The 13,710-nt window shown below is 54.3% G+C and overlaps 1 protein-coding gene across 9 annotated transcripts in view; it reads left to right on the plus strand.

Annotated features, from left to right (window-relative positions):
• DLG3 (discs large MAGUK scaffold protein 3) overlaps nucleotides 1–13,710 on the plus strand; it is a 192,194-nt gene that overhangs the window by 170,378 nt on the left and 8,106 nt on the right. For 4 of the 9 annotated variants that reach the window (XM_030574753.1, XM_030574758.1, XM_030574761.1 and 1 more), the window contains 8 exons: nucleotides 1,287–1,463; nucleotides 2,892–2,967; nucleotides 3,723–3,822; nucleotides 8,862–8,903; nucleotides 10,338–10,388; nucleotides 11,554–11,655; nucleotides 11,861–12,033; nucleotides 12,628–12,737. In XM_030574753.1, coding sequence (XP_030430613.1) covers nucleotides 1,287–1,463; nucleotides 2,892–2,967; nucleotides 3,723–3,822; nucleotides 8,862–8,903; nucleotides 10,338–10,388; nucleotides 11,554–11,655; nucleotides 11,861–12,033; nucleotides 12,628–12,737 — 831 coding nt within the window. Of the gene's footprint in view, nucleotides 1–1,286; nucleotides 1,464–2,891; nucleotides 2,968–3,722; nucleotides 3,823–7,327; nucleotides 7,374–8,861; nucleotides 8,904–10,337; nucleotides 10,389–11,553; nucleotides 11,656–11,860; nucleotides 12,034–12,627; nucleotides 12,738–13,710 lie in introns of all 9 variants that reach the window. The other 5 variants (XM_030574755.1, XM_030574759.1, XM_030574757.1 and 2 more) reach the window with 3 other exon arrangements.

Raw genomic sequence — 13,710 nt, forward strand, 5'->3', positions numbered from 1 at the left:
TCGTTTATAAGTTGACCCCTGAAGATTGTTAGGTAAAAATAACAAAAAGTGTATGACCTCTTCATAAACTGACCCTGTATCTCAGGGGTTGGCAAACTTTGGCTCCTGGCCCGTTAGGGTAAGCCGCTAGCGGGCCTGGACGTTTTGTTTACCTGGAGCATCTGCAGGCATGGAGCCCCTCAGCTCCCAGTGTCCATGGTTTGCCGTTCCCAGCCAGTGGGAGCTGCGGGAAGTGGCACGTCACGTCCCACAACTCTTATTGGCTGGGAATGGCGAACTGTGACCATAGGGAGCCGAGGGGCTCCATGCCTGTGAACGCTCCAGGTAAACAGAACGACAGTGTATTAGGTAGTCAGTGATTCCATAGAATTTAAAATCATCAAAATTTGGTGTAGACCTGTTTATAAGCTGACCCCTGCTCTTTGATGCATCACTTTTTTACCAAAAATATTGGATTTATGAATGAGTATATACGCTACTTCTCCAGTTTCTTCTCATGTTTCAGCCAATTTACATTTCTACAAGCACATTGGGAGGGCTTCTCTTGTGATTGAGAATAACCCCTCACCATGTGGTAGGAGTCTCTGGTGTCTGGCCTGTTATGATACTTCATCAGCAAGGGGAGCTTATAGGTGACCATCTACAGTGAATTTTTCCATCTTCCCTTGGAGAGGGAAGCCTGAGTGTGGTGTGTATGGACAGTGCAGATGTTTTATCATTAATGTTGGTCAGGGCTGAAACTGCTTGAAGAAGTTATGGGATGTCAGAGAGACCCTGGCAGGTTAAATAAACCCACCTGCTCTGTGTTATTAGGAAACCAGAGATCCTGGAAGCTTGCAGGAGTTTTTACAATTTATCTTCTCAATGTGCTGTTCACATCTCTGGCCTCCCTTTCCTCTGAGCAAGGGGGACACAGCATTGGTCAGAGGGTCCCGCTGGGTTGGGCTACAGTGGGACAAGAGGGCCTCCAATTTTATAGTAGCAGGGGTATCACTTGCCCAGGAAATGCCTCACCACGTGGGTCAATGTCTCAAGCTGGGAGAGGTCCTCACAGCAGAGCCAGGTGTGAATAAGGAATGAACTGGTTACTGAGGATCCCAAACGTGTAACTTCAGCCTCGAGTTCTCTTGGGGGGGCCCAGCTGAGCCCCAGCAGGTTATGGGATGTCGCCTGGTCTGACCCACCTGCTGTCCAGTAGCCACTGGCTATGGCAGACTCGCCTGCTGGAGTTGCCTGTACCATTGTCCGCAGGGGAGAGTCTCATTTCTCCTTCTGTTCCTTTGCAGAGCCCTGTTTGACTATGACAGGACCCGGGACAGCTGCCTGCCAAGCCAGGGGCTCAGCTTCTCCTATGGGGACATTCTGCATGTCATCAATGCCTCAGATGATGAGTGGTGGCAAGCGAGACTAGTGACCCCCCACGGAGAAAGTGAGCAGATTGGGGTCATCCCCAGCAAAAAAAGGTGAGTGTCCCTGCAGCAGTCCTGTTCCCCTCTCACAATGGATCTGGCCAAGCGCAGGGACTGTGCCCCTATGTGGCATTGCACGGACCTGCTCCAGCTGCTAGGAGCCATCGGTGGAGGTGATGCCAGTGACTCCCATCCCCAGTTGTGTATGTGACACCCTCATGGGCAGCTGCCGGAAGGTGGCTCTCGCTGGTCCCCTGCGGGGCTGTGCTCCATCAAGGTCAGGGTGAATAGGAAGCAGGGGTTGTTGATAGGTCTGCAGTGAGCCCCTTTCTCCTGAATGAACCTGGACTGTGAATTCCCTGAAGATCAGCTGAGGAGATGAGAAGAGCGGTTGGTCCTGTTCAGTCGGTGATAGTCTGGCCCTGCCATGGTTGAAAATGGGAGTTGCAGTTCCCAGCTCTGTTAGCCCTGAGGAGCTCAAGGCCCCTGATGCCAGAGCCATGTAGCCTGTGCCTTTTGTGCCACCGAGGATTTGCCTGTGAGCCAGGTCCCATCCAATGTGAAACCACAGAGCCCAGAGAGAGGAGAAACCAGCTAACCACCAGCTCTGCTTGTGGTTTCTGTGGGTTTCATGTCGAAACAGATGCTGGGGTGGGTGAGATGGAAGCGATGTTTTGCTCTCCTCTGCCGTCAGGCAGAGCGGTTGGGACGTGCAGGTGCCAGCGAGTACAGGTGGGCTCTGCTTGCTGCAGGGGCAGTACTCAGTTCTTGCTGGCAGAACCAGAGCCGCCTGCTGGGGGAGGGGAGGGTCCTGGTCTGCAGAGACAGAGAATGTCCTTTGGGCAGCTTTCCAGTGCGACGGCGTGAAGGCCTGGGCAGAGTTCAGCCTCTAGTGGAGCTTGCTCCCTGGACAGCCTCTGCACACAGGAGGGCTGTGACCCATTCCTAGTTCCAGGGGGACCAGCTGAGGGGAGGGGAGAGGCTTTCTGTGTCCTCACCCTCATCCTTCCTGGAGGTGAGCTGTTCTGCTGTTTGCCTCTGCAACATGTCTGTCCATCCATCTCCTTCCTTGGGAGTGCCTGGGAAGGGGCAGCCCCACGCCCCCTCTCTCCCCCTGAAAGGCTCTTTGTGTTGGGCACACTGTTCAGTTGATCAGCATGTTGAGGGCTGGGCTCCCCACTGTCTCCTCTCTCCTCCAGGTTCCTGGCGCTGGTTAGACTCATGACAAGCTGCTTGATCAAAGTGCTGCTAAGAGCAGAAGCTGCTTAATGGCCCAGAGCCGCCCCCAAGTGTTCTGTCCTCACAGATGGCATGGTCAGCGGGTTGGGTGCTGGAGGGAGCTTTATTGCATGGATGGGGCGGTGACCCTCTGCCCGTTGCTGCCCACCGATGTAGCTCAGCAAGCACCATGTGGGGAGGTGCGGGGCAGGGCAGCGAGCTGCACACATGAACTAGGGCTTTCTCTTGTTTGACTTTAATCAGGGTGGAAAAGAAGGAGCGTGCAAGATTGAAAACAGTGAAGTTTCACGCCCGGACTGGGATGATTGAGTCCAACAGGGTAAGTGCCAGAGCAGGGGGGCCCGGAATGGCCTGAGGTGGAAGCTAGAGGGGCAAAGGAGCGTCTGAGGCTAATGTTGTAACGTGTCTCACTTGGGAAGATAGCCAGAGTGTTCCTGAGTAGAGAGCAATTGAGACCAGTTGGACTCAAGTTGTGTGTGGCTCGGCTGCTTCTTCGGCTTCTGTTCAAACTGCACAGCAGATCCCCTCCCTGGCTGTGTGGGTTTTGGCTACAAATCTACAGAGATGGCAGCCTGGGGCAGCCAGGAGATTTCAACAAAGACACTTGACACTGTAGCAGAACTTCCCTGTGACACTGTGTGTGACCCCATAAGCTGGTGGTCAAGCCCTAGATCACTTGTGAATAAAAGGTGTATTGCAAAACACCCTGGCTGGGTGGAGCTGACCTCAGACCGTCTTGCACAAGGGCATGAGCCTTCCCTACGATGGGAGGCTGGAGGTCAGAGCCTAGCTGCTTAATAAACAACACTTCCGACTGAGAAGGGGGCTTTTAGGGACACGGCCTCGCTCTGGTGGAAAGCGGATTGGGTAGTCAACATTCCAACATCCCTAAAACATTCTTCTCTACACTTAATTTTTCTCCTGCATTATAGTTTCCATGTGATCTCCATGATTTCATTTGAGGGTGATCGCTTTGCCACAGATCCTCATTGTCTCTTCATTTTAATTTTTCGTGCATGCGTTAAACACCATTTGTTTTTTCTGTCCTCCCTTCCATCTCCATGTTCTTCACAGTCGATCAAAACGAAACGTAAAAAGAGTTTCCGCCTCTCCCGAAAGTTTCCATTTTACAAGAGCAAAGAGAACCTGGCCCAGGAGAGCAGCGGACAGGAACGTAAGTAGCTGCAGGCCAGAGAGGGCAAAGTGTGCAATCCCCACCCAAACCCCAGCACCTGCGCCATGTGGCGGGCTGGGTTGAGTGCATTTCCCTCGCCAAAGAGCCTGCATTCAGAATAGCTGGGAATCCCCTTGCAAACGGCACAACTCCACCCTTTGAGAACTGTTCTGGGAACTTTCTCCGTTGGAACTGGTTCAGCAAGGAGATAGAGGCAGGATGGGACTTGCTGTGGGACCAGTGGGTCCCTCTGAAACTGCTTACCAAGCTCTGGCTGCACCTCCCTGAGTGTACCAGTGGCTTCCCACCCGTATTGAGAGACAGACCCAGAGCCTGCAATGGTTTCCCAAGCTCAGGAGACTCAGATGGAGTGTTGCCTCTTCTCCCGCTGCCTAGCAATGGTGGAAGTGGAGATTCCTGCCTTGCCCTCACCTCTGAAGCTGTTCCAGGGGCAGTGGCACTCAGGCTGGGCTCTGGCCATCACAGCCATGGCTGGCATTATAGAGATCGCACAGAACAATCCGTGTCACTGGGGAAAGCCAACCCTGGCGGGCGGGTCGGCCTGCCTGCCTGTAGAGACGGAGACGTCTCTCCTACCTGCCTCATCCCTTCCCTAGTGCCCGACTCCCAGCCACGGGTGCTGTGTCAGCAAAACTGCCTCTCCCAGCTGCTGCCTCTGGCCATGGCCCAGGATTTCTGTCCAGACTCTGGGCAATGGAGACCTGCCTGGCACACACTCAGCTGTTTGGTGTTTTTCATCCTTTCACAACTTTTCAGCATATGCTCAAACCTCTACTCTGCCTTTCTTTGCTCTCCCTGATGCGCCAGGGGCTCTGCCTTTCTTCACTCTCAGAACAAGGTGAGGGAATATGGTGCTCAAAGGCTTGTGTTTAATGTTGTAAATGGGCAGGTGTGAGTGGCTGCAGCCCCTTGTCCCACTCCTGGAATTGGGAAACGGTGTTGCCGTCTATAGTGAGAACCTGGCAGTGCTCATCTGCATGAACCAATTAGGAGTAGTGAATCCAGCCACCTCTGTGGGCGAATCACTGTGGCCCGCAGAGCTGTCCTGTGCCTGGCTCCCTTTCTGGAGGAATTCCAGCTGCCTGCAGAGACAGCAGCACGTTCCATAGTGACTCTGGCACCATTTCCCAAGGGGGTGGTAAGGCATGAACCCCGGGCTAGCAGCCTCATTGCACTCTCCCTGCTGGAAGGTCAGATCTGTTCATGGCGTCTCACCCATCCCGCTTCCCACATGGAGCTAGGAAGCTCCACACAAGGACAAACCCTGGATGGGGCCATGCTCTGATGGTGCATGGCTGTGATCAAGGATCTCTGCTCTGACACCCCCAGCAAATCCCCAGTGTTGAATGGAAGGTGTTCAGAGTGGGGCAAATGGAGCAGAGAGACCAGGACGGTCAGAGGCTACCCCCACCCCCCCCAGCACATTCTCACAGAGTAACAGCTGAACTGAGCATGTGTTAAGTTGTCAGTGTGGTGAAAACAGCAGAGTGTCTGGGCGCTGTGCACGCCGGCGCAGGGAAGCACAGTCGATTCAGATCAGTCAGAGAAGCGTGTGGACTGTGCTCCTCTGAGAAACTGAAGGGTTCAACACACACCCCTACAAAGTATTCCTACAGAGGGGTTTGCTGGCCAGGGAGCCACTGAGGGAGGTGTTCCTACCCTGTTCTGTGTGGCAGGGCCGCTCACCTGGCACTGCCTTTCCTCTGCACGTGCTACATATCATCAGCTTTCAGTAACACATTGAGTGCTTTGTCGGCAGTGTCCGTGTAGGCAGCTGTGGTCCTCACAGGTAGGCGAGGAGGTGGGGCCAGGCAGAGCGAACTCACCTGCCGTGCTGTATTCCCATGTCATGGGGCACTGCTCAGAATGGTCTCCGCTCTGCGGGTCAGTGCAGCTGGGGCCAGGACCAAGAGCCTGTCCACACACTACCTGCACAGTGTCTCGCCTTGCTGGCACAGACCTCCATCTGCTGTGCCGATGCAGGGAGAGCAGCCAGCTTTTCAAACGAGTTCAGTACCCAGCCTGCTGAGCTCTTCTAAAAATCTGGCTCTGGCTGAGTCCAGCACACCTCTTGTTCCTTCCTGGGCCTGACTTCAGCCATAAAAACTGTATGTGCATCTGCATACTCCAGGGCCTGTGGCGTAGGATGGTTGGTGATTTGGCTGCCCAGTGCACTTGCTAAATGCATCTGCATATATGTGTGGCTGCAGGTGTCATGACTAAGGTAGGACAGACCCAAACTGCACTGGCTAAATGAATATACAAATCCTCCTTAGGAGGGAGGCCCCCTCTCTTGGCTCTGCCAGTGAATTGTGAAATCCCAGCGTTCCCTCTACTCAGGGTGCACAGCTCACGGTGCACCAAAATGTCCGTGACCAGTGGTTGTAGGGATTTGTGGGGGAGTGGGAGCCATGTCTGGGAGAGTCCCTGGGGAAGGGGCTTGGCTTGCTGCTTTCCCTCCTGGAAGGGTTTGTGGTCTGAGAGCATTGGATGGGGGATGGCTTGCTTGTAGAGGGTGGCATTGGCAACTGAACCTAATGGAATTCATGACTAAAGGGGACTCACTTCCTGCCTCTAGGCTCTGGCAAGTCTGTTTGAGGCCCATTCTCTGCCAGCCCCAGGGTAGCATGTGCTCATGGTGTGGGGGTGGGGACCCCACTCCCTGTCTAGTGCCTGGTATAGGTAGAAACTTGCAGCCCATCTCCCTCCCTTGAAATGCTTCACCGCACTTGACTAAATCTGCTTGTGGAGTGCCGGTCAGGGAGCAGAGTCCTTCCCCTGCACACTCTGCATATGGAAATGTTGGGATTAGGGGAGCTGAAGCAAAGACCTGCAGAGGGATTTGAAGTGCTCCCCAGCCTTTCCAGGAAAGCTGCAAGGCTCAGGCTTGGAATGTACTAGAGCGTGGGTGTGGACAGAGGGCTCTGGGGCATGGACAGTCCCTCAGACACCTGGAGTGGGAGATGCAACATACCTGGCCTTTGCCAGTCCATCAAAAAGCTGAGTGAGGCACATTCTTGGGAATGCCTCCTCTCAACTTCCAACAGCACCTCTGGAATTGGAGCAGCTCGGGGGTGGATGTGTTAGCCTGCTCCAGGGGGCCAACTCTTCCTCAGCGAGCGCCTTCCCAGAGTGCATTCAATGAGCAGGTAGCCGGAGAAGGAGTCCGGCACACTGGCACCATTGGTCTCTGGGCTGTGGTTTTGGCATGGCTGCCCTTGGCCCTGTGGGGGCTGGTTGGAGGCCCAGAGATGGCCATGGGCTGAGCGAGAGGACACTGCTCAGCTCAGCAGTGTGAGGCTGGCTGTATTGCCTGCCCCAGCAAAGACACTTCTGAATTTGTAACCTCACTTGCCATTGCAGCTCTCGGCCGTTCTGCACTCCTGTCACTAATGCTCACCTGGCTCTGTCTTCTTCCTCTCCTCTCTCTGTCTCTTACTGCCCTCTCTGGCTCTCTGCCCCTTCCTGCGGTCTATGAAATCAGGACTTCCCTGGGTTAAGTGACGATTATTATGGAGCGAAGAACCTGAGTAAGTCTCATTTAAATCCACATCATTCGCTCTCCATGTCTGGCACTGCGCCGGGGGAGGCTGGGATCCAGGACTGGGAGTTAGTGCTGCACTTGATGGGCAGTGCTAGTCGCTCTGAAGGCTTTGCTCTTGCTTCTGAGGCTGAGGGGTCCAATCCCAGTCAGTGGAGGTGGATGGGGCTGGGCTCTGGGGAGCCCCTGGTGCTGCTCACATGGCGAGTTAGAATTTCCTAGCAGTGACTGTGCCCCCTCCCTCCAGATTGCAGGGTGAGCAGCTCTGTTTCCTCTTGTTAGACTGATGGTCACAGTTGGAGCTTGGATCCAGCCGGCTCCCTGCTTTAACGCCAGCCCAGATGAGTTAGCGTCATGGCTGCAGGCAATCAGGGGCAAGTGACCTGGGCTGCAGGCGCTTCACTAAGCAGGTAGCTGCATCGCCTGCTCCCCGTGCTGGGTGCATGCACACGTACCCTGAGCTGTGGAACGGCTCCTCTTCTTGACTCCCTTTGGGGAGATGATCTTCACAGCTTCTGCTTAGAGGCCAGCTCTGTGCAAGCAGTCCCCTGGCTGCCCACGCCTTCGGGACCAGCACAGCCCCATGCCCCTGGGAGCAGGCAGCCAGGGGAAGGTGCAGGCCGAGTGAGCGACCCAGTGTCTGCGGAGGGGCCGCAGCATTGGACATGGCCTAAACAAGCAAGGCCCCGAACTCTGTTCCGTCTTGTCAGTGTCTTGTCTCTGTGAGTTCCCCTCCCTCCCCCAGGCTGGTTTGCCCTCCTCAGACTGCACTTTGCTTTAGGGTTTGTGCTGGTGTATCCGTCTGCTGCGGCAGTTTCCCTCCTGTGCTCCTCTTCCCTGCATGACACCTGGCCCAGTGGGGAGTCAAACTGAAATGTGACTGGACAGCTGGCAGGGGCCCTGCTCCGTGCCCCACCTCACCCCTCTCTCTGCAGGTTTATGCTGTACCCTTCAAGGGGGGGCAGTTCCCTGCTCTTGGAGATGATGCAGGATGAGGCCTGGTGCATTACCTGGGGAGGCCATTACTAATGCCAGGGGCAGAGCTGCTTCCCATCCCTATGCACGCTGCCTGTGGAAAGGGAACCCACTGGCTACAGAGACAGCCCTGCCTCCGGCGTTCACATCTTCCCCCTTTCACACTTGGCAAGGTGCCCCAGTCGCAGTTAACTGAATTTCCCTGTTGAAGCTACTGACTGTAGGACCCTGAAATGAACCTCCTGCAGTGGTGCCCTACACCTGGAAATGCCAGCTCTAATGCAGGAGGAAGGGATGGGGGCTGAATCTGTAAGAGGAATCTCACTGGGTCCACTGTTTGCCATCAGCTGTGGGGGCCCCAAGGCTGTGCTCGACCATGTCCTCTACCTGTGTCCTGTGGCCGCTAGCATTGGGTGACTGTCTGTCTCGTACCCCATGTGCCCTTTGTAAGTTCCTGGCTGCATGTGTTCTGAATTGGCGTCTTTTTCTTGTTGGTTTGCAGAGGGCGTGACATCAAACACCAGTGACAGCGAGAGCAGTTCCAGTAAGTGTCTTTCTCTCCTGCTGTCTCTCACCTCTGTGTGTGTATGTTCTAGGCATTTTCATACCTCTGTTGTCCCCATGGTGTTTCCTGTTCGGAGGCCGATGCTTCCTTTGGCCACTCGAACTGAAGGCCCTAGAGATGCTGTGGCCAGCCCCCTCGAGGGGATGGGAGCTTCTTGCCGGCCTGGTTAGCAGTTTCCTTAGTGGCAGCGATGGGATGCAGTGACGTGGGAGTCGTGAGGTGTTAAGAGGTCACTTTGACCTGTCCCAGCAGAGAGTCCTGCCCCAAGGCACGCTAGCTTTGGGGTGCCATGTGGCTCCTGTGTCCTGACTTCCAGCCCCTGGGATAACACCCCCATAGGTCTTGGAAAGCTTGTGCTCAGAGAGGAAGATCTCTACCAGCTGCTAACGCCCTGCAGGGGCACTAACAGCTACCGCAGCAATAAAGCGCATTCTGCCCGAGACTTCTCTCTCCTCCTGCGACAAAGCTGCAGCTGCACAGCTTACGCTTCCAGCTAGGAACTGATCCTGCCCTGCCAGGATGCTCTGAACCAAACACGTGCTGCGCTGGTGGTGCCAGCCAGGTAGCTCAAAGGGCCTGGCACAGAAAGTGTGTGTAATGAGGGCAGTGTCCCCAGCGCCTTTTCTCCCTCAAGGCTTCAAACAGGCTGCACCCAGCCCAGGCAGGGAATTGGTTCCAGGGTTCCAGGACCTCTGGAGTGTCCCCACAGAGCAGATGGGCGCTGGGGTTTACGGTCTCCCCACACACAGAGAGGAATAAGTTCCATACAGCTAGCCAGAAAGGATGAATGGCTGAGTTGGTCCTGCCTGTCTTTGAGCCCAGAATGTGGCTATTCCAGGTGTCGTTCAGCCCGGTAACCCCGGGAGCAGTCAGGCTGTGGCATAGGATCCTCAAAGCAAATAGTGGCCAGGTTGCCCCTCTGGGCTGGGGGGGCCATGGGAAGGGAGGATTCTTGGCCTTTAGCCTGGGTCATAGCCCACAGAAAGAGCGCCCTCTGGTGTTTGGCACGAGTGTTCTGGGCAAGCTGCCATGAAGCAAATGTCTGATCAAGTCATGGGCCACCTGGGCTTAGAGTGCAGCCCACCTGCTGGCCACAGACTAGCCTTTGGGTTGACTACAGGGGCAGCATGATGGGGGAATGGCTCTCGCTCACGTACTGTGTTGGGTCTTCCTGGGACAGTCAGAAAGGAACACTGCCCTGAGGCAGGCCTGGTCAGAGCAGCACCCCAGGCTTGGACTGTCCTGTGCACTTCGCTGTCACCCTCGGGTGCCCCAGAGGCCTCTGGGTTGCCCACTTCTGTGTATGGCAGCTCCTGGCTGGCTATTGCCTTCATGCTGCATTCTGGTAGCAAAGGGTTGCGGCAGGAGAGGCCCCTGCAAACACTCACCTGCTTCTCCCTGGCTCTATTCCAGAAGGACAAGAGGACACTATCCTGTCATATGAACCAGTGACACGGCAAGAAAGTAAGTGTGAGAGAGGGTCTGGAGCGTGCAGTGGTCTTGAGTCCCAGCTCTACAGTGTGTGGAGGTCTTGAGATGTGCCTGCACACAGCGAGTCCTTAATCAAACCTTGCATCTCCAACCAACACCTAAAACTGGCCTCAGGCAGGCGGGGGCCTGCAGGGACTCTGCTTTCCCGGCCTCCCAGAGCAGCGTGTGTTGTGAGGTGTTTAATGAAAACGTGAGGGGCACTCTTGGCAAGCAAGCAGACACTGCTCATGAAATGCCTCTTTGGTCAATGGCAAACACTTGAAACACTGGCTGTGAAACCGCCATTGCTAAAAATGTAACACCCCCTGCTCAAGCCCAGCCCTCTCTGCGCTGCCCTTCCAGTCTTGGGTCCTTCTTGTAGCAAGCACTCGCCTTCACCTCAGGCCACCCACCCGCTCTGTCTGATTCATGCCCCAGCTGTACTGCACCTCATGACTGCATCAGGTTGAGTGCCTGGGGCCAGAGGCCGGGAGGGCCAAGCCGCTAGCCTGTTGTTGGTGTTTCATCTGTACCAACTCAAGGCAGCTATTCACCCACGAGCTACCAGTTTGCTGGTTCCTCAGCCAGAGAGTAACATGTCATATCCTCCAGACACGAGTAGTGCAAGTGCCAGCAGCATGCGTGGGGAGAAGAGGTGCATTCCTCCCCTGGAGCTTGCAGGCCGGGAGGTCAGCCTCCCGCACTTGTCTGAGCGACTGTGGTGGAAGGGCTTGGGAAGAGAGTGTGTTGAGGCAATAATTCAGATGCTCTCACGGAGGAAGTGCATGTGGAGGCACATAAAGAGGTAATAAGCACTCTTGTGTTCTGCACCATTTGTCTCTTTGGGAGTGTTGCTGATGCGTTCTGTGGGCTGAGCCCAAAGACAAGTTCCTGGAAGCTGTTTCCGTGTGCGTGGGAAAGGTGTCCTTGTTCTAGAACAAGAAGGGTTCTGTCCTTGGGTAGACTTGGAGCTTTGCTGAGCTTAGTCCCCACTGCAGGAAAAGGGCCTTCAGTATTTCCACAGACCACAAGCGTGAGTGCTGTGCGAATGGCCATGGTGTATTGACCACAAGTATTCTGTGGCCCGCTTCAGCGGGTGTGGGAGCAGCTGCTGGGATCAGAGACTCAGCCTCAGGGTTGTGGCTTTTCTTGTTTCCAGTTCACTATGCGAGGCCAGTGATCATCCTGGGGCCAATGAAGGACCGTGTCAATGATGACCTCATCTCCGAGTTTCCACACAAGTTTGGCTCCTGCGTGCCACGTAAGTGTTGGCGTTCATGTGTGTCTCAGGTTATGAGTTAGTGACCCAGTGCAGCTCTGGGCAGAGGTGTGCTCTGGAGAGGGGCCGCTGTTTCTCCTGCCTGCTGCATCTGAGCCATGTGGTGGCAAAGAGAGGCAAGGCAGGGTTGCTGTAGGTGCCTGGCAGGTTGCAGCGGGCTCTGTCTCATGAAGCCCCTCTCTTTCAGACACTACCAGGCCTCGGCGTGAGAATGAGGTGGATGGGCAGGACTATCACTTTGTCGTATCCCGAGAGCAGATGGAGAAAGATATTCAGGACAACAAGTTCATAGAGGCTGGGCAGTTCAATGACAATCTCTATGGGACCAGCATCCAATCAGTGCGGGCAGTTGCAGAGAGAGTGAGTGTAAACGTGGAGGCAGCGACACTGCTCCGGGGAAGCCCGCAGCTCACCCAAATGATTTCTGAGCCTCTCGCGGCTGCACCTATTGCCCATGTAACTGTGTGTGGAGCAAGAGCCAATCGGACAGGGATTCCTGCCAAGCCATGTGGCCTTGTTCCACAACCTCATTACCCAGCCCAGATTGCCCAGTGCTCTGCCACTAAACCCACCTCCCTCCCCAGGCAGGAGTCCTGCAGAACTCAGGCCTCCTGAGCCACTGGGCTCACCAAGGCCACCATTAGCAGCACCAGTGCCTGCTTTATCTTCAGAAGCGCTGGTGCAGAGGTTCTTTGCAGTGGGTAGAAGAACAGAAATGCTCTGTGCTCAGAGCATGGCAGAAACCCATTGCTGGTTTGTAAACAATGTCCTGAACGTTGAAAGGAAGCCCCAGTCTCTTCTGGGTGCTGCCACCCTGCCCCAGTTGGGGGTCCATGCTGGGGGTTGGCTTGTATCTTGGGATGGGCATATTCCATCCCTGGTCCTCCTGCTCCAGGCTACTTTCAGAGAGGGAAAGCGATTGACTGACGTTGGTCCCCTCTTGTGCCCTGTCAGGGGAAGCACTGCATCCTGGACGTGTCTGGCAACGCCATCAAGAGGTTGCAACAAGCACAACTTTACCCTATTGCCGTTTTCATCAAGCCAAAATCCATTGAAGCTCTCATGTAAGTGCATATTTTTCTAACTACCCCTTGGGTGCATTAGCTGCAGGGATCAGGAGCCTGCACTCCTGCTGCTTCTAATTCAGAAAAAGGTTGTGGGAAAGGCTGCTACTGTCACTGTCATAGAATCACAGAAATGTTGGGCTGGAAGGTACCACAAGAGGTCGTCTAGTCCAGCCCCCTGCACTGAGGCAGGACCAGAGATACCTAAGAGCAGCGGCTCTCCAACTTTTGTACTGGTGACCACTTTCACATAGCAAGTTTCTGAGTTCAGCCCCCTCCTTATAAATTAAAAATACTTTATATATTTAACACCATTATAAATACTGGAGGCAAAGGGGGGTTTGGGGTGGAGGTTGACAGCTCGTGACCCGCATGTAATAACCTTGTGACCCCCTGAGGGGTCCTGACCCCCAGTTTGAGAACCCCTGCCTCAGAGCATCCTTAACAGGTGTTTGTCCAACCCATTGTTAAAATTTCGAATGAGGGGATTCCATGACTTCTGGAATAGGATCCCAAGGGAACTACTGAATTAGGAACTTTTCACACTGGAGAGAAGTAAATAGCAGTGTCCCCCAGGGTTCTGTACTGGAACCAGTGCTGTTCAACATACTCATAAATGATCTGAAAAAAGGGGTAAACAATGAAGTGGCAAAGTTTGCAGATGATACAAAATTACTCAAAATAGTTAAGTTCAAAGCTGACTGCAAAGAGTTACAAAGGAGTCTCTCCGAACCGGGTGACTGGGCAACAAAATGGCAGGTGAAATTCAGTGTAGACAAATGCGAAGTAATGCACATAGGAAACATAATCCCAATTACACATACATGATGATGGGCTCTAAAGAAAGAGATCATGGAGTCACTGTGGATAGTTCTCTGAAAACATCTGTTCAATGTGCAGCGGCAGTCAAAAAAGCGAACAGAATGTTAGGAACCAATAGCAAAGGGATAGATAGTAAAACGAAAATGTCATA

This window comes from Gopherus evgoodei, chromosome 9, assembly GCF_007399415.2.
Source record: "Gopherus evgoodei ecotype Sinaloan lineage chromosome 9, rGopEvg1_v1.p, whole genome shotgun sequence".
NCBI classification, from domain to species: Eukaryota; Metazoa; Chordata; order Testudines; family Testudinidae; genus Gopherus; species Gopherus evgoodei.